This window comes from Dipodomys spectabilis, unplaced genomic scaffold (assembly GCF_019054845.1).
Source record: "Dipodomys spectabilis isolate Male_0828 unplaced genomic scaffold, ASM1905484v1 ptg000002l, whole genome shotgun sequence".
Lineage (NCBI taxonomy): Eukaryota > Metazoa > Chordata > Mammalia > Rodentia > Heteromyidae > Dipodomys > Dipodomys spectabilis.
This window is the reverse complement of record NW_024870679.1, coordinates 47150561-47170459: the sequence shown is the minus strand read 5'-3', so window position 1 is coordinate 47170459 and position 19899 is coordinate 47150561. Positions and strand designations below refer to the sequence as shown.

Sequence of the window (19899 nt, the reverse complement as noted above, 5' to 3'; positions counted from 1 at the left end):
GCACAGGGTTCTGTGCCAATGGGGACAAGAGACCCTGGAATTGCAAACGATGGCCTAAGATTCTTTGGTTCTCAAACACCCTCCCACCCCCACCCCCCTTCCATCTTGTTTTCAGAACTCATCACCCAAACTCAGCCTGTGGGACCTGGGCACGTGCGCCCTCTGCTGGCCGACGAGAGGCCGGCAGAGAATGTGGGTTCCGAGTCCCCGGGAGCGTCCGAGGTCTGGGGGCCCCCTCTACCCCGCGAGGAGGAAGGGAGCTTAGAGACGCTAGCGACCTCAGAGCCCCCTCTCCACCCCGGTGTGGAAGGGCTGCAGTTGGATGGAGAAATGCTGAGTCCAGGTTGGGGGCAGGCCTTGTTGATCATCGGAGCTGTCCAACCATCCTCGGGTTGGAGGCGGCTCCGGGTTCCAGGTCCTGGAACCTGGGCGCGGGGCGGGGTGGGGGGAAGGGGAAGTGTGATCAGTTTTCACTCTGTCAGAGCAATCACCATGGGCGCGCGGGGGGGGGGGGGGGGGGATAGGTCTCTCCTCACTCAGTGCCCTTGAACGTCATCCACAGCAGCCTACGAAGCCTGGCCGCACACCCCTCTCTTCCAGGAAGCTGCACACACACACACACACACACACACACACACACACACACACGCACAAACACACAGAACCCTACCTCCTATTCGCTTCTGGCGTGGGTGGGGTCCCCCCTGCCCCCCCTCCCCCAAAGCATAGCGGCCGCAGCGGCCACACCGCAGCAGAGCGCGGGCGCAAGCCGCCGCTCCGGGGCCCCCACCCGAGCGCGCGGGGCCGGCGCACCCCGCCCCCCGCCCCGGGTCTCCCCGCTGCCCGGCCCTCCGCACGCCGGGACGGACGCGCCTCCCTCCGCAGCCCGGCTCCGCGAGCTCGGCGTCTCCACCGCGCTTCCATCCGGCCAGGACCGGGCCAGCACCGGAGGAGCATGGAACCCGGGGAGCCCCGGGAGGTCCGCGAACCCGGGCCGGGGGCAGAGACCACCCCAACGCCTCGCTGGGAGGAGGCCAAGACTTTCTACGACAACCTTACACCCAAGAAGAAACCCAAATCGGTAAAAAGTCCGACATAGGTATTGGGGGAGGGATGGGGGGGTCACTCTCAGGAAGGGAGGGGGGCGCAAACCCCTTGGGAAGGGGACCCATGGCGCCCCTCCTGGAGAGGACGCAGCGCTCAGCCCCAGCATGCACCCGGCGTTGGCCCGGGCGCGGGTTTATTTTGGGAGCTGGGCTCTGGTGCTGGTGGTGGTTTGTTTTTTTCCTGGGGCTCGGGTTCCATGCCAGCATCTCCCCTCCCCCGTGCTGTCCGCAGGCCCCAGCCCCTCCCGAGGCGAAGCGGGCACCGGGGCGCGCACAGCGCTTGGCAAAGCTGCTCTGTGGCCCCGACTCTTGGAAACCCAGCGCCTCGCGTGGCGCCCGGGCTCCACGATCGGGACACCGGGTTCCAGCCTCTAGCCTCTCTGAGTTCAGACTCTGGCTGGGCCCCCTGCGGCCTGAGTGCGTCCCCTCTGGTTCTGGGCACCCAATCTTAGCCTGTGCACCCCAGAAAAGAGCTCTGTCTGCTCTCCCCTCAGTGGACATTAGCACCCCTGTGACTCCATGGTGGCGTTACTCTGGGGAAAGAACTTTTGTGCGTCCTTCATGGGGCCCTAGTCTGCCCCTTAGCCTTGTCCATTCCAGCGTCCCAGAGCTCAGATCCTGGAAAGGGACAGAGGCACCTTCCAAAGATTTCCAGTGTGACCCTAAAGCATCCGGCTGCTTTTCTCCCAAGTCACGTGGGTCTCTAGGAGGCCCGCTCTGCCAGCAGCCTCTCATTGGCTACCTCCCCGCCTCCGCTGGTCAGTGGGGATTGCCAACCAAACTGTGCCCACTCTCACGAGTTTACACCTGGAGGTCAACAGAAGTAGTTCTGGAGATGGGTGGGTTATGTGGGGGTCTGGTGTCTCATGGACAGCCATGAGTGCCTTGGTAAGGTGCCAGGACCTTATTAAGGGGGACTGAAACTTCCAGAGTAGGTTCTGTGGAGCCCAGTTTTTGGCAAATCTATGGACATGTGAATCACACTTATTTTCTTCTTCAAACTATACTTTAACCGATTGAAAATGTATAATAAAACCCAACCTGTAAGCCCAGCTACTGGTGAGGCAAAAGTGGGAGGATTGTAGTTTGAAGCCAACCTGGAGAAAAACTCAAGACCTTGGCTATAAAACAAACTCTGGAGGCATGGTTAAAGTGGTAGAACACCTGCCTGAGTTCAAACTCAAGTACTACCAAACCAAACCAAACAAAAAATAAAGTAAAACAAAGCCAAAGCCGGGCGCCAGTGGCTCATGCCTGTAATCCTAACTACTCAGGAGGCTGAGATCATCATGATTCCAAGCCAGCCCAGGCAGGAAAGGATGCGAAACTCTTATCTCCAATAAACCACTAGAAAACTGGAACTTGCACTGTGTCTCAAGTGGTAGAGTGCTAGTCATGAGCTGAATTGCTCAGGGACAGTGCCCAGGCCCAGAGTTCAATTCCCATGACCATCAATAAAAAAATAAATTTAAAAAATTAAAAAAAATAAGGCAAAACAAAAAACCCCAATTCCGTTAAATGTGCCTTTTGGACATTTCAGCACCTTGGAAACCACTGACATATTCACTTGTGCTGTGGGTTGACTATTAAAAACTTCTTTTAAAAAAGTAAACCTTAGAATAAACTTTTTCCTGTCGTCTGTTTTTAATGAGAGAATCTTGAGATTGCAAAGACTATAAGTTGAAACAAAGCAAAACAAAATGAAAACAGACAAAAACATCTCTTCTCATTTGTAAGCACTTAGTGGGAATAGGCCATTCTTAGTACTATACCACCAAGCAAACTGGAGGCCGAGCCTAAATCTCCCCAGATTCTAACCTCTGACTTCAACTATGTTGTTATGGAAACACCTGTGTTGTTTTCATCATTTGACTTTGTAATAAATACATTTACATATAGAAAGCATTTGAATTTGTAATGACAGACTTGTACCGGTTATATGTGGCAATATCTGGTTTGTATTACATATTGAGGTTCTGCCTAAGAGTTCATTTGAATAAAAGGTCAACCTACTTTCTAAAATCTGAAAACCATTATTGGAGCTATGGAAGGATTTTTCAGCAGGGATTAACTTGGTCCCATTTTCATTCTAGAAAGATCATTCGGGGCTGTTGGGAGGTAGATTGGAAAGGGTGGATCTGGGAGTGCGTTTATCAGTGAGAAGTCGAGACTAGATTGTGGCTTGAGAGAAGAGGGGTAATTGGAGACTGGCGCAGTGAATGCTTCAGTGCTCAAAATCCCTTTCCTCCCCAGATACCAAGGAACCGGGGAGCTCAGGCCCCATGGTTAGTCATGATCCCTTGGTCAGTCCTTGACCCTCATGAATCGCTAGAAGGCAAGGAACCTGGAGGCTTCCCAGCTTCTAGTCCTTCCTGCAGTAACCCCTCTTCCCACAGACTATTTTGGGGGCTTTAGGCCTCATGGGCCCCATCACAGCCTAGCCTGGGCTTCTGCTCATTCCCAGGATGCTGAGTGAAATGTTGAAGCCAAGGAAGGCCCATCAGAGGTCCTCACCTCCTGGGGTCAGACAACTTCCTCCATCAGAGCTTCCCCCTCTCTCAGCAATGCTCTCTCTCTCTCTCTCTCTCTCTCTCTCTCTCTTTCTCTCTGCTTCCCCTCCTCCCTCCTTGCTGAAATGACAAATGACAGCTTTTTATTGTTGTTGTTGCTGCTGCTGTTATGTTCCTATCTTGGTTGCAATAGGCAGAATCATGTTGACTTAAACAGGACCTCTTCAGGCAGGCTGTGTGGGGCCAGGCCAGAGTGATAAGCCTGTACATTGGCCTTAGGGAAAGCAGAGAGCTGGGAGGACCCTAGCTCGCATAGTCCAGCGTGAGGCTGAGCCCCTGGGTTGCTCTGACCCAATTCTCAGTGTGGGATCTGGCATCTTTGTGATTTCGGTGCATCTTACAATACATTCCAGTGTGAGGGACCCGGCCAGGCACAGGAAGGTTTCTAAGCACACTCTGGGCAGACCTCTCCACTTCTTCCTCCAGATCTGCCTGGAGCCTGCATGCACAGCTTTTTATCTTCCCCAGCTGGAACCCTCATTTCCTACAGCTGCTCGTGCTTTCTAGCCTCACCCATTCCACCTCATTGGTGCTGTCAGAGCAGAGGCAGGGTCTTCCCCCTGAAGCCTCCATTCTGAGGCTTTGTGTCGGTGCCCAGACACTGCAGTCTGAGGGCTTTCTTGTCTCACATCAGTTCTCCCAACTCGGGAGTAGGAGGCTAAAGAAGGTATGCTGGATGTACCTTCTTCAGCACCAAAAGAGGTTGGCATCTTCTAAAAGCTGTTGAAGAGGACTGCTACGTGAGTAAGGGTAACACTAGAAGCCATCTTTTTTTTTTTTTTTTGTCGGTCATGGGGCTTGAACTCTGGGCCTGGGCGCTGTCCCTCAGCTCTTCAGCTCAAGGCGAGCACTCTACCACTTGAGCTACAGCGCCACTTCCGGTTTTTGGTGGTTTATTGGAGATAGGAGTCTCACGGTTTCTCCTGCCCGGGCTGGCTTTGAACCGGATCCTCAGATCTCAGCCTCCTGAGTAGCTAGGATCACAGGCGTGAGCCACCAGCGCCCGGCTTAGAAGCCATCTTGACTCTGACTTTTCTGTGTGTCCTAGAGTAATGTCCTGCTCCTCTCTGGGGGGATTATTTCTCCTTTCTGTAAGAGAAGTAAATAAAGGTTCCCTGGGCTAAAGCAGAATGCTTCCTGGGTTTATGAAAGGAGATTTCCCCACCTCCTCTAACCCTACCCTTGCCATCTTTGCCTTTGCTTCATCACCCCACATATACACTTTCTGTGTGCCAGTCCTGGGGCTTGAACTCAGGGCTTCACACTGTCACTCACGTTTTTGCTCATGGCTGGTGCTCTAACACTTGGTCCATGTCTCCAGTTCTGTCTTTTGGCTGGTTAATCAGAGATAAGAATCTCTTGGGGCTGGGAAGGTAGCTCAGTGGTAGAGTGCTTGCCTTGCATGCATGAGGCTCTGGGTTTGATTCCTCAGTACCACACAAGCAGAAAAAGCCAGAAGTGGTGCTGTGGCTCAAGTGGTAGGGCACTAGCCTTGAGCTGAAGAGCTGAGGGACAGTGTTCAGACCCCACAACCGGCAAAAAAAAAAAAAAAAAAAAAAAAAGCATCTCTTGGATTTGTCAGTTTGGGCTGGCTCTGAACCTTGATTTTCAGATCTTAGCCTCCTCAAGAAGTAGAGTTACAAGTGTGAGCCACTAGTGCCCAGCTTCACCTCTTTTCTTTAGGGCTTTTGACTTCAGCCTCTTTGTTTGAAGGCTCCCAGGTGCTGGTGGGATTAGAAGGTGCCCAACTCAAGGACACACAATAGGAGTCAGTCACTAATCGAGGCTTGGGACTGAGCCTTTAAGGAGAAGCACCTGCTCCTGCCTCCCATTGACCCTGCTGGATATACACAACTGGGTTGGGGTTAAAAGTCAAAGGCCCTGGGCACTGGTGGCTCAAGCCTGTAATCCTAACGACTCAGGAGGCTAAGATCTGAGGAGCATGGTTCAAAGCCAGCCCAGGCAGGAAAGTCCATGAGACTTTTTTTTAAAGTCAGTCGTGGGGCTTGAACTCTGGGCCTGGGTGCTGTCCCTCAGCTCTTTGGCTCAAGGTGAGCCACAGTGCCACTTCTGGTGTTTTATTGGAGATAAGAGTCTCATGGACTTTCTTGCCTGGACTGGCTTTGAACCATAATCCTCAGATCTCAGCCTCCTCAGTAGCTAAGATTACAGGTGTGACTGTGAGACGCTTATCTGCAATAAACCACCAAAAACTGGACGTGGCGCTGTGGGTCAAATGGTAAAGTGCTTACCTTGAGCTGAAGAGCTGAGGGATAGCTCCCAAGCCCAGCATTCAAACCCCATGACCAACAAAAAAATAAAAAAAGTCAAAGGCATTGTACATAGCCATTAGAAAGAATAATTTGTCCTTTGCAGGGAAATGGAAGGACCTTGAACAAATCATGTTAAGTGAGGTAAGCCAAGTTCAGAGAAACAAATGGTGCATGTTTTCTCTCACATTTGGAAGTTAGCTCTAAAATATACCAAAGCATTCACACACAGTGAGACCAAAGGAAGATACTTGTAGGAGAGGAACACAAAGGCACAATGCTATGTGCATCTGATCATATAAAATAATATTTATCAAAATAAACTCCAGGAAATGGGGGGAGGGTGCGTAGCTACAAGCAAACTGAGGTCAGCCATAGGATTTTTGGAATTCTTTGATTTTCCATTCCTGTTTTAAGGTTGAAAAGCCACAGGACTAGCCACAAGTCCTGTAAAATGAAATAAACTTCAGGTCTTCAGCCTCACCCACTACATTTCGAGGTGTTCCAGAGTCCCCCACAGATCCTGGAATATTTCCATTGTCACAGAACATTGCCGTGGACTATGCTCTTTTAGAGGATGGTATGAATCTCTGCCTTGGCCATGGGTCATTAGCTCCCTGAGGTCAGGGATCATACTTGTACTGTTTCCTGCCATGTCCCTAGCCAAGTGTCTTATCAATGCTATCAACTGGTTGGAGCCCTAGCCTTGACCCCAGAAATAAGTGGGGTTGAGCACATGGCCCTCAGGGCTGGTGGAAGAAGGCAGTTAATAAGGTAGTTGTGTGTTTTTTGTGGGGTTTTTTTTGTCAGTTGTAGGGCTTGAACTCAGTACCTGGGCACTGTCCCTGAGCCTCTTATGCTCAAGGCTAGGGCTCTACCACTTAAGCCACAGCACCACTTCCAGTTTTTGAGTGGTTAATTGGAGCTAAGAGTTTCATGGGAACTTTTCTGCCCAGGCTAGCTTAAAACTATGATCTTCAGATCTCAGCCTCCTGATTTGGATTACAGGCATGAGCCACCGGTGCCTAGTTTGGTTACAAGTTTTGTTTTTGTTTTTGTTTTGCTAGTCCTGTGGCTTGACCTCAGAGCCTGGGCACTGTCCCTGAGTTTCTTTTGCTCATGCTAGCACTCTACCACTTGAGCCACAGTTCCACTTCTGGCTTTTTCTGTTTATGTGGTACTGAGGAATCGAACTCAGGGCTTCATGCATGCTGGGCAAACACTCTACCACTAAACCACATTCCCAACCCCTGATTACAAGTTTTGACCTCACTTTAAGTGTCTCTGTCCTTATCTAAAAAGTGGGGATCAGCCGGGTGCCAGTGGCCTATAATCCTAGCTACTTAGGAGGCTGAGATCTGAGGATCGTGGTTCAAAACCAGCCTGGGAAGGAAAGTCCATGAGACTCTTATCTCCAATAAACCACCAGAAAACCGGAAGTGGTGCTGTGGCTCAAGTGGGAAAGTGCTAGCCTTGAGCGGAAAAGCTGAGGGACAGTGCCCACGCCCAGAGTTCCAGCCCCATGACTGACAAAAAAAAAGTGAGGATCATGATCTTAGGTCTGTCCAGATCACAGATGCAGTGGGATTCTCCTGGAGACCAGGAGCCCCTTACACACCCCACTCTGATCCTCCTCAAGAGTTAGGAAGAGCCTAGCTGCTATCCATGCTGGCGTTCTCCTTTCCTGTTCTACCCAAGGTGCTGTCTCAGTCCATTTAGAGGCTGCTATAACACAGTGACTTAGAATGGGTGACATATTGAAGGCAATAGAAATTTATTTCTCATAATTCTGGAGGCTGGAAGACTAAAGTACCAGTAGATTGGTGTCTGGTGAAGAGGAAACTCTTTCTGGTTCAAAGATGGCACCTTCTAGCTTTGTCCTCATGTGCTAGAATAGGTAAGACAGGCTCTCTCATGTCTCTTCTAAAACACACACACACACACACACACACACACACACACAAACACAAACACATACACACTAATCTTGGCTGATGGGTGGTGGTTTACATCTGTAATCCTAGCTACTTAGGAGACTGAGATCTGAGGATCACAGTTTGAAGCCAGTCCAGGCAAAATCTGTGAGACTCATATCTCCAGTTAACCACCAAAAGCCAGAAGAAGGGGTGTGGCTCCAGTGGTAGAGTGCCAGCCTTGAGTGAAAAAGCTCAGGTACAGCACCTTGGTCCAGAGTTTGAGCTATAGAACTGGCACAAAAGAAGAAAGAAAAGAATTTTAGAGAGCTATAAATACTCCGATGGAACAATGGGAAATGAGCCCTCTAACTCCTTTAGGGTCCCTGAGGGCCCCTTGCAACCTAGCACAGGCCTCCCCTCTAGATTTCCCATACGCTCTGGCCGCTGCTAGCCTTTGGAATGCCTTTATGTTTCTTCATCTCCCCAGGCCTTTTTCCTCCCCCCTCCCTCCCCTGAAGCCCAGCTGTGAGACTTTGTTTCTGCCTTGTTCTATCTCATTCCCTTCCCTACCTTTTGCCTCTGAGTTCTCTGCTTGTCATTCTTCCCCGCCCATCTATATGAGACTGAGCATGGAGAGTAAGAGCCAGGTCTCTACCAGGTCTCTACTGCTCCTTAGTAGAGCCAAGGTATCTGATACAAAGAACCAATAAATGAGCCAGGCACTGGTGGTTCATGCCTATAATCCTAGCTACTCAGGAGGCTGAGAGCTGAGGATCGAGGTACAGGAAAGTCCATGAGACACTTATCTCCAATTAACCACCAGAAAACCAGAAGTGGAACTGTGGCTCAAAGTGGTAGAGCATTAGCCTTGAGCAAAAGAGCTCTAGGACAGGCCTTGAGTTCCATGACCAACAACAACAAAAAAAGTACATTGATAAGTGGGAGAAAAATGAAGAGGGGGGGGTAACAAGTTCCACAAGAAATGTACTCACTACCTTACATATGTTAACTGTAACTCCTTTGTATATCACCTTGACAATAAAATTTTTTTTTCTAAAAAGTATATGGAGTTGGGTACTGGTGGTTCATGCCTGCAATCTTAGCTACTCAAGAGGCTGAAAGCTGAGGATCATGATTCAAAGCTAGCTTGGGCAGAAAAAAATTAGATTCTCAGCTCTAATTAGCCAGCAAAATGCTGGAATGGAAGTATGACTCAAGTAGTAGAGTGCCAAAAAAGCCAAGCAAGAGTGTGAGGCCTTTATTTTAATCCCTTGTACTAACACACACACACACACACACACACACACACACAAAAGCATGGTGCTACTGATTCCTAGAATTCTGCCTAGGAAGAGAAATTAAATAATCTATTATAATTTACTATTCAGTTATATTAAGAAGGAAATTCAGGGAAAAGGTATCAAATGGGGTAGAGTAGGATGAGTGCAGTTTTCCTTGAGGTGATCATCTAAATTGAAGCCTGAAAGTTGAGTAGCTGGTCAGAGAGTATGGAAAACAGGGTATTAGGCAAGAGGGCCATTGTGGGGACATAAGTGTGTACAGGTGTGAGGGAGGGGAGGGGAAGGCTGGAGTGTAGAGATAATGTGTCATGTCCATATTAAGGGCTGACCACCAGTGGAGAGGTAGGCCTTAACCACACCTGCCTGGGTGATCATGGAGGTGATGGTTGCCTGGGTTCCAATAGGGCTGGCTGGTCTGGGTGATGGATTGATGGGGAAGGGAGCTGAGGAAGGGGGAGGAGTTGAGGTTGGCTTCCAAGGCTTCTGCTTGGAGAGATAGTGGGGCTGTGGGTAAGTGGATGGCGGGCGCTGAGCACCGAGATAAGGGAAGGGAGCAGAGATGGAACTTGGGAGTAAAGAAAATGGTGGGAATACAGCCTCCAGCTCTGTAAAGCTGGAGTGTCTGTTGGTGTGACTCGGGCAGTTAGATATTCATGTCTGGCGCTCAGGAGACAGATCTGGGCTGGAGATAGATTTCCTTATGCAATTTCCATGTTCCTGAAGACCGGTTTCTTCCTACAGGCAGGGAGCTCTCATTTCATAATGGAAACCATCTGGAGACCCTATCATGCATCACATCAGTCATATGCTGCCCTCATACATTGTATTCATTTTCCTGTTATGTCCAGATGGCCAACTAAACTGTACATTCCCCGAGGGCATGGTCCTCCTTCACCTCCCACTCCTGAGTGGAGAAACCATCCTCTATCTCAGTCCCCAGCTGGGTCCTCCATGACTAGGTCCTGCCTTAAGTTTCCTTCTGCCCAAGGAAGAACCTTTGAGGCAGAGAGACTGGATCCAGGCCTTTGCCACATTCCCATCTCAGCACAGGAGTAGCTGTCCTAGGGTAGGGTCTCAGTGACAGTCCCTCCTACTGTCCCTCTGCAGCCCAAGCCTCAGAATGCAGTCACCATTGCTGTGTCCTCCCGAGCCCTGTTCCGCATGGATGAAGAGCAGCGGATCTACACTGAGCAGGGAGTGGAGGAGTATGTGCGCTACCAACTGGAACACGAGAACGAGCCCTTTAGTCCTGGGCCTGCCTTCCCCTTCGTGAAGGTGAGCAGATACGTCCAGCAGCCCACACAATGCCTTTGGATGCCTGAGTAAGGAGATCCCTTCTTCCCCCACCCTCCCCCGAGCCCCAAGCAGAAGCAAGGGCTTGACTGGGGGGATTAATCTTTGTGGGAAGAAGAGGCCTTTGGACTGATGCAGCCTGAGGAAGAATCCATGCTCACCACTTTAGTGGTCCCCTGAGCAAGGGCACACCCCCTAGTCAACAAGGACCCACCCACAGGTTGGAGGAGCAGAACTCCGGAGGAAGTCTGTGTGCATGTATCTCATGCCCTGCCTCCACCTCCTCTTCCCTCCCTTATTGGCTCTGGGGCCACCAACTCCTGAAATCCACCCTTGGGGATCTGAGCTGAAGGGTGCCCTCTCCTTTCCAGGCCTTGGAGGCTGTGAACAAGAAGCTTCGGGAGCTGTACCCTGATAGTGAGGATATCTTTGACATTGTCCTCATGACCAACAACCATGCTCAAGTGGGAGTCCGTCTCATCAACAGTATCAACCATTATGGTGAGCAGGAGAGATCTGACCACAGGATGATGCTGTTACAACAATCCTGGGACACAGGCCACACCCCTGAAGGGTCAGGTTGTATGGACCACTGATAAGCTTTGGGGGTGGGGGGGGCGGGGAAGGTTAGCGCTTTAAGAAAACAAACAAACCAATAGATCATACCTGTACTCCTAGCTACTAGGGAGGCTGAGGTCTGAGGATGGCCATGCAAAGCCAGCCCTGGAAGGAAAGTGTGAGACTCTTGTCTCTGATTAACTACCAAAAAGTTAGAAGTGAAGCTGTGGCCCAAGTAGTGCAGTACTAGCATTAAGCAAAAGTAAGCTCAGGGGGCTGGGAATGTGGCTTCGTGGTAGAGTGATGGTGTAGCATGCATGAAGCCCTGGGTTCTATTCCTCAGTACCGCATAAACAGAAAAAGCCAAAGTGGTGCTAAGGATCAAGTGATAGAGTGCTAATCTTAAGCAAAAGAAGCTCAGGGACAGTGCCTACCCCTGAGTTCAAGCCCCAAGACTGGCAAAAAAAAAAAATGCTCAGGGACAGTGATCAGGCCCTGAGTTTAAGCCCCAGTATTGGCAAACAAACAAAAAGAAAAAGAAAAAGAAAATAAAAACAAGCAAAACTCTCATTTTAACTTTCAGGGTAGAAATATTCCTACTGTGTCTGATTTCAAACTACTAATGATTGAACAACATAACTGGCTCGCCGAATTTTTGAATCTTTAACCACTAGCTCTTACAAGCCGGCACAAACCAGATCCTGACCACATAGGCCCAACTAAGCAGGACATTTACTGCCTTGATGCCTCAGTTTCTCAAACTATAATGGGGATAACAGTTCTCATAAGATTGCTGGGAGTATCAGGAGCAATTGTCAGAATCAGTGGGTTCTGTGTCTTCTCCAAACAGAAAGTATTAGATCCTACAGAGCTAGCCTATGATGAAGGATTTCTTTTTTACATTCCAGGGTGGCTCAGAATCCCAGGGGGAGAAGTAAAATTGTACAGGACAAATTCAGGACAAAATCCTGAATCCAAGTATTGAAAATCTCCTTTTTCTTTCACTTTGGACCCTATGGGACCTTACTCAATCCCGCCTGTCTCCCTCCCTCCCGTCCTCCCGCCGTCCGAACTGGATCTCTCTGCTTTTCTTGTTTGTATACTCATAAAATCAGAGAGATCCAGTTTGAGGAGAGAGAGGGTGATGGAGAGGGAGAGAGAAAGAGAGAGAGAAATAAATAAAAATCTATCTTTATAGGTTTACAAGACCTTGTTTTAAGCAACTATGAAAGGCCAGCTGGCTTTATTTTATTTTATTTATTTTGGGTACTGGGGATTGAAACTAGGGCTTCACGCTGGCTTATAAGTATATGTTATACCCCTGAGTTACACCCCCAGCTCCCAGGTGGCATCTTAAAATACTGATTTCAAGTGGCTGGGTGCAAGGGTGATATTAACAATATTTAACCACCTGCTTGATGGGTACTGAGCAATCAGGACAAAATGCCAGGTGTAGTGCTGGAGCAGGATCCGGTGGGGCCAGACATTACCCACTTTGGTTGTGGCATTGAGGACAAGGGTACTGCATGTAAGGGGCTGGGGCCTTTACAGGTAACTCCTCTGGCTCAGGACAGCAGCCACTTACCAACCAGTAAATATTTTTACCAACTATGCAGCCATGAGGACTTACTAAGTGTTTTCCTAGATGCAGGAAGAATCTGGTTGGCTCAGCTAGGTCAGAATGTGCCCCTTTCCAATTAGCTATGGCTACAAGGGTGGGGTCTCTAGCTGGAGAACCTACCTTTTATTGTATTGTGATCCCCTGAAGAAAAGGGCTGACAGTGAGACAAGCAATTTCTCTAGAGATGTGATCATGACTATGCTATGATGAAGAATGGAGGGGGCCAAGAGGGGGAATGCTGACCTAAAGTCACAGACTCACCGGCTTCCTCCACCACCACTCAGATCTGAGATGGCACTTGGTAGGCATAGAGAACCTGTTCTGCAGGTTGACCCTGGCCTCACCTGAGTACTTTCGACCTCCTTCCCAGACCTGTTCATTGAGAGGTTCTGCATGACAGGTGGAAACAGCCCCATCTGCTACCTCAAGGCCTACCACACCAACCTCTACTTGTCAGCCGATGCAGAAAAAGTGCGAGAAGCCATTGACGAGGGTAAGTCACAGTGAGGAGAAGGAACACAGGAAGTCCAGCAAGGAGTCCCACAGGTAAGAGTATAAGTCCTGAAGCTCTCAAAGGGTGCTGGGGGTTGTCAAGGTCATAGGATGGGAAGCTGTGGATAGTTCCTATGATCTGTCTTATAAACTGAAAACAAGGCCCTACCTAGTCCATTTTCCTACCTCCTGCCCTTCTGTGTTAAGGATGTATTTGTTCATCAGCATCACCCAGACTTCTGTTTCCATGGGAACTCACTTTACAGCCTAGAAAGTTACTGTTTTCTAAGATTCTTCCAGGTAGAATGTAACCAGGAGTTCTAGGCCACAGCCCAACTCCAGGGGCTCCACATGGCAGGTCTAGCCACTTGCTGAAATTCACCAAATAAAGACAGAAGAAGCAGTGAAAGACAGAGAAAGCAGATCTATTTATTACATGGCACTGAAGGGAGAGGGAAAGTAATCATTTCAGCTCATCTTTAAGATACAGACATGAGCTTTAGATTTAAATAGAGGGAAAATAGGGGCGAAGGATGAAACTATGAATAACTATTAAACAGTCCTGGTCACAGATGTGACCAGTGATCAGAGATGGTCAGAGGCTTGGTCCCGTTGCGCATCATCTATCTCAGTATTGGTAAGGAAAAGCTTGATCATGATAAGAAAATCATTGTGCCAGGTATGGTATCTCACACTTGTAATCCTAACTGAGGAGGCCAAGATCCGAGATATCAAAGTCAGAAGCTAGCCCAGGCAGCAAAATCTGTGAGATTTTTTTGGTTTTGGTTTTGATTGACATGAGGCTTGAACTCAGAGCCCATCACTGTCCCTGAGATCTTTCACTCAAGGCTAGCACTCTACCACTTTGAGCCACAGTGCCACTTCCAGTTTTCTGGTGGTTAATTGGAGATAAAAGTCTCATGGACTTTCCTGCCTGGAATGGCATCAAACTTCAATCATCAGCTCTGTAGCTAGGATTACAGGTGTGAGCCACCTGTGCCTGGAGGCATGGTTATTTGTTTGGTTGGTTTGGGTTTTGGCGCTGGTTCTGGGGCTTGAACTCAGGGCCTGGGCACTGCCCTTGAGCGTTTCTACTCAAGGTTAGTTTGAGCCATAGGTCCACTTAAGGTTTTTCAGTGGATAATTGGAGATAAGAGACTCACAGACTTTCCTGCCTTCTGTGTGTGTTTATTTTGTTGGTTTTTTTTGGCCGGTCAAGGGGCCCGAACTCTGAGACTGGGCACTGTTCCTCACCTCTTCAGCTCAAGGCTAGTGTTCTACCGCTCGAGCCATAGCACCACTTCTGGCTTTTTCTGCTTATGTGGCACTGAAGAATTGAAACCCAGGGCCTCATGCATGCAAGGCAAGCACTCTACCACTGAGCCACCTTCCCAGCCCAATCTCAGCCTTCTGAATAACTAGGATTACAGATGTGAGCCACCAGCACTAGACTGTCTATGAGATTCTGGAGCTGTGGCTCAAGTGGTAGAGCATCAGACTGGAGTGAAAAAAGCCAAGTGAAAGCATGAGCCCCTGATTCAGCACAGAAAGCAAGCAAACAAGCAAAAAAAAAGAGAGAGAAAGAAAGAGAAAGAAAAGGAAGGAAGGAAGGAAGGAAGGAAGGAAGGAGGGAGGGAAGGAAGGAAGGAAGAAGCAAGCCGTGGGCTGGTGGCTCACGCCTGTAATCGTAACTACTCAGGAGGGTGAGAGCTGAGGATCCCAGTTCAAAGCCAGTCCAGGCAAGAAAGTCCGTGAGACTCATATCTCCAATTAATCACCAGAAAAGTGGAAGTGGCTCTGTGGTTCAAAGTGGTAAGAGCACTAGCCTTAAGTTGAAGAGCTCAGGGACAGCGCCCAGGCCCAGAGTTCAAGCCTCAGAGTTCAAGCCTCAGGACTGATAAAAATAAAATAAAATAAATATATAAAACAAAGAAAGGAAGGAAAGAAGGAAGGAGGGAAGGATGGAGGAAAGGAAGGAGGGAAAGAAAGAAGGAAGAAAAGAAAAGGAAAAAAATTGTGACGCTTGTCAAAATATGTTATTGAAAAGCAAGGAAAAGGGAGTACTTGTCATAATTAGGAATTCTGATTCCCATGTGACCTTGGGCAGCCTCTGCCCTCTTTGGGCCAGTGGAGAAGAGGATCCATATCCAGCCCAGCCTGAGAGATGACCTCTGAGGAATGTCCAGTATCTTCAACAGGTGGGCTGGCCAGCACTGAGGTGAGTTAGGAGACCTGGCTGGTGACGTAAAATCCCTTCCATGTGCCCTGGTCAAGGGTGTTTCGGGTGATAGCCATCATCTCAGACAAGACAAGCGCCACCTGAGATAGTCCTCTCTGGTACCCAGGCAGAGCACCCACTGCGTGGCCTGAAGGCAGACAATTCTTGCCTCTCTCTGCCCAGGGATTGCAGCTGCCACCATCTTCAGCCCCAGCAGGGATGTGGTTGTGTCCCAGAGTCAGCTACGCGTGGCCTTCGACGGGGATGCTGTGCTCTTCTCCGATGAATCTGAGCGCATTGTCAAGGCCCACGGGCTGGACAGATTCTTCGAGCATGAGAAAGCCCACGAGAACAAGCCTTTGGCCCAGGTGCTCTACATGGTCCCAGAACCCCTGAGTAGAACAAGGTGGTTCCCCAAAACCTGCCCTGGACCTGAACTCCCAGCCTACAGCCAAACCCTGGGCTCAGTCCTGATCCTTACCCCTTCCCCTGGCTCCTGGCTCTCCTGAGTGAGCCTGTACCCTTCACTGACCCTCATCTCACTGAAGTCTAGTCTCCCCTTGAAGCCTCTAACGTCTCTCTAAGCCCCTCTCTGAAGTCTGTCCTCCTCTTTTACACCTCCAGTCCCCTTTCCAAGGTCTCAGTCCCCTTTCTGAAGCCCCTGTCCTCCATCTGAGACTCTTTCAGCCTTCTCTGAAGCTCTCATTCTCTAAGTCCCCACCCTTCGTGTGAAATCTCTGCCTCTCTCAGGAAAGTGTCACTTCTCTCTCTCAGAAGCTATTGCCCTTTCTCTGGAACCCTTACCTCCTCTCTGAGCTCCCCTACCCCTGGGAGTGAACCTCTAACCCTGTTTCCCTCATTAGACAAGAGGAAGAGCTGAATCAGTAACCCTACTAGTGCAGCTGAGCATGGAGCTTGGGGAAAACCATTTGATTGGGCCACCTCCTACTATGCCTTGGTCAGGGGTCTGAGATCTTCACTTGCCCTCAAATAAGTCTCTGAGAGCAGAGTATGTTTTAGAATTTGGTGGTGGAAATTCCATGCAATCTGGAGTAGTAGGATTCCTCAACCCTCCTGGGAACTCCAATTTGAGCCTTCTCTAAAAATCCATGTGTACGGGCAGTACAGTGCTAGCAGAGGTCTAAGGCGCTATTGCTCTCCTGGACCCCCTAATGAGGGAGGAGTCTTCAAGACTGGATGCCTATCTTGCCATCTCTGCAGCTGCTTTGGGAAGAACAGGCTTCTGAATCACCACTCTGGCTCTTTACACACACATCTTTCATTGAGCATCATTGTGTTGAGGGCTGTGAGATTAAATCCCTTCCCTAATCCCAGCGACCTTTAGCCTGAGCCATCTGTGTATCCACAGGCAATTTCATCTTCAGTAGTTATATATTGGCCCATCTGTCCCAGATGTTTGCAGCTGGAGTCCATTCTGATTAGCGGGTGCTCATACCATCGTTACTCATTTTACTATCTTTTTTTTTTCCCGCTGACGGGCACAGAAGGCCACACTTAAAGAGCTGCCAGAGATGGGGACATGAGTGGGTATGCATAGCAACAGTTGCCCTGGTACGGTTATTCTGACGCAGCTCCAATGACAGGAAAACAGACCCTGGACTGCCCCAGGATGCACGCAGAGCAGGCCCAGCAGAGCTACCTGAGAAGTTTTGCACTCCCAACAGCAGGACACATGCTGGCAGGAGGGAGAACATATATTTGGCAGAGCCAAGTTCACAGTGTCCACTTGTCTTCTTGTAGGGCCCCCTGAAGGGCTTTCTGGAAGCACTGGGTAGGCTGCAGAAGAAATTCTACTCCAAGGGGCTGCGGCTGGAGTGCCCAATTCGTACCTACTTGGTGACAGCACGCAGTGCAGCCAGTTCCGGGGCTCGAGCTCTCAAGACCCTGCGCAGCTGGGGCCTGGAGACCGATGAAGCCTTGTTCCTAGCTGGAGCACCCAAAGGACCCCTCCTTGAAAAGATCCGCCCACACATCTTCTTTGATGACCAGATGTTCCATGTGGCTGGGGCTCAGGAGATGGGCACTATAGCCGCCCACGTGCCTTATGGTGTGGCACAGACACCCCGGCGGACTGTACCCACAAAGCACCCCCCGGCTGCACAGTAGCAGAGCTGCCTTGCTCCAGGCTGTCTGTTATACTTTGATGCCTCATCTGGCAAACCCCTCTAGCTCCTCACTGTCTGCCTTTCTGCATGTCTGGTATCATCCCTTTCTGTGCAAGGTTCTTGGGGGAAATTCTGCAGACTAGGCCAGCCTTCTTACCGTCCCTCCTTCTGGGCAAACACTGTGCCATGGTTCTAGCTTAGCCGGTAGAACTGTGCATGATAGGGTGCTTGGATTTCAGAGAGATGTTGATGGGTCTGAGAGTGGGCAGGTTAGAGAGAATCTAGGATGCCAAGAGGGGCTTGTGATGAAAGTGAGCTCTGAGTAGTACAAAGAATTACCATGAGAGAGGAGGGACCAGTGTCTAAGCTCTGCCCTGACATGAACTGAATGACCTTCAGTGTGAGTTCCTCCCCTCCATGAGCCTAAGTTTCCCCATCCTCTAGAAGGGTTTTTAAGCTCTTCTGTAGCCAGAGAAGCTTGGTTTGTACAAGGTTTCCCTTTGAAGGAAGTGTTTGTCTAGGTGAGTAAATTATGAGAAGACAACCCTTCTGTCTTGACCCAGACCCATGCTGAGTTACAATAACTTGGTTAACAGGACAGAGGCTGGATTTCAGCCCTTACCTCCTCTCAGCCCAGATGGGTAAAACGCACAGTATTCATTCCACAGCAGCCCTGCCTGTAAATTTCCATGATTGGAAACCACTGGACAAGGTGACCCATCTGCTTCCTGTGATTCAATCACCTGAACCTTCCGGGAAGTGGAAGGGGAGTCATTTAACTTGCTTGCAAATTCTCCACCAGCCAGTGGGGGGCACTGCAAGCTCTTCCAGGGGAAGAGCGTTTAGTGGCTGCCCATTGGCCAGAGTTTAGTTGTTTTGCTTGCCAATCCCTTAGTTACTGCATCTGCCCAGGCAATTCCATCAATGGGAAGAAGGCAGAGTATATGTGGTCCCAAAAATGCTGGGAGAGAAAGCAGTGTCTGAAGGGAGGAGTCGCCCAGGCTGAAGGTAATGAGGACTGATTGAAGGAGTCTGACTTGACACTTGACACTAAAGTACCAAGGCAGTGATAACTTGGGGTGGAAGAAGCTGGATATGCACCAGCAAAATCGTCCCACTGTGACTAGGGAGCAGGAGGCCAGACAGAGCCACCCTGGACAGCAATGAACAATCGCTGGGAGGCAACCCAAGGGATCCTGGAATGAGGTATCCTCCCTGAGATGTACAAGTGACTCCTTCGCCTTTTTAATTTTTTTTTGGTTGTGGGGCTTGAACTCTGGGCCTGGGCGCTGTTGCTCAGCTCTTCAGCTCAAGGCTAGCACTCTGCCACTTGAGCCACAGCACCACTTCCAGTTTTCTGGTGGTTAATTGGAGATAAGAGTTTCATGGACTTTCCTACCTGGGCTGGCTTTGAATGGCAATCCTCAGATCTCAGCCTCCTGAGTAGCTAGGATTCTAGGTGTGAGCCACCGGTGCGTGGCTGACTCCTTTGCCTTTGCAGGAGCCTCTGCAGCTCCTTCTTCTCCATGTCCTGTGGAGCACTCTCACCCCCTGATGGTCGGCCTCCTCCTTGACTGAGCTCTCAGAAGAAAGGTCGGTCCCCTGGAAGACCAAGAGAGGGTGAGCGGACTCCTGTGTGCACACGGATTGCTCCGCTCTGCAAGGATTCTGGCTGTGAAGATCATCAGAGGGGGCAGCAGGAGGTTTGAGGTACAGTGGTGAAGGGCATCCTGGACAACTGCAACCTTTATCCTTCCAGGCACTCAGCCTCAGGTCTGACTGGGCTCAGGTTCCATGCATGTGGCATAGGGTAGCAGTTGCAGAGAAGGAGAACAAGAAGAGCCAGGAGCATCTGGAAGAGAGCACCAGTTTGAGCCAGAGGAAAAGCACTAGACTGGGCTTGTGCTCTGCATTGAAGGCCCACAGAGGCCGTTGCTGGACAGGCAGGGTGAGATCAGGCAAGAGTGTGAGGCAGACACACACCATGGCTGCTTCATCAGGAGCCACAGCATTATTGCACTCAGCAGGACATGGATGGAGGTGTTTTTACATTGGGTCATTTCCATTGCAGCCAGGACTCTTCTGTTTACAGAGGAGGCCTTGGGGCAGAAGGCCTGGTCTGGAGCTGCTTTTATTATCAGTGCTCCAAGCCTGGCCAGAGATGCAGCACAGCCTAACAGCAGCTGAAGGGAGAGGTAAGAGAGGGAGCTCAGCCTTACAGTCACCTTCCATCTTGGCTGAACTTCACAAAAGCCCTGGGGCCATAGTCACCTCCTTGGGGGAAGCCTCCAGGATTCAACAGCCAGTGGCCACAAAAGACTGTGAAGAGCCCAGGTTGACAGATGGCATTAGGCTGCCCAACCAGGAAGGACGTGTGGTCTGTGGGATAGTACCAGATGTCACCTAATTAAGATAAACTCCAGGGAAT

At 49.9% G+C, this 19899-nt stretch overlaps 1 protein-coding gene across 1 annotated transcript; it reads left to right on the top strand.

The window, feature by feature from the left end:
• Positions 1-909: 909 nt before the first annotated feature.
• Positions 910-17814, top strand: Nt5c1a (5'-nucleotidase, cytosolic IA). Its single transcript, XM_042681144.1, has 6 exons — positions 910-1081; positions 10271-10438; positions 10828-10957; positions 13006-13128; positions 15529-15713; positions 17107-17814. The coding sequence occupies exons 1-6, from the start codon at positions 956-958 to the stop codon at positions 17470-17472; spliced, it is 1098 nt and encodes a 365-aa protein (XP_042537078.1). The 5' UTR covers positions 910-955; the 3' UTR covers positions 17473-17814.
• Positions 17815-19899: the final 2085 nt, after the last annotated feature.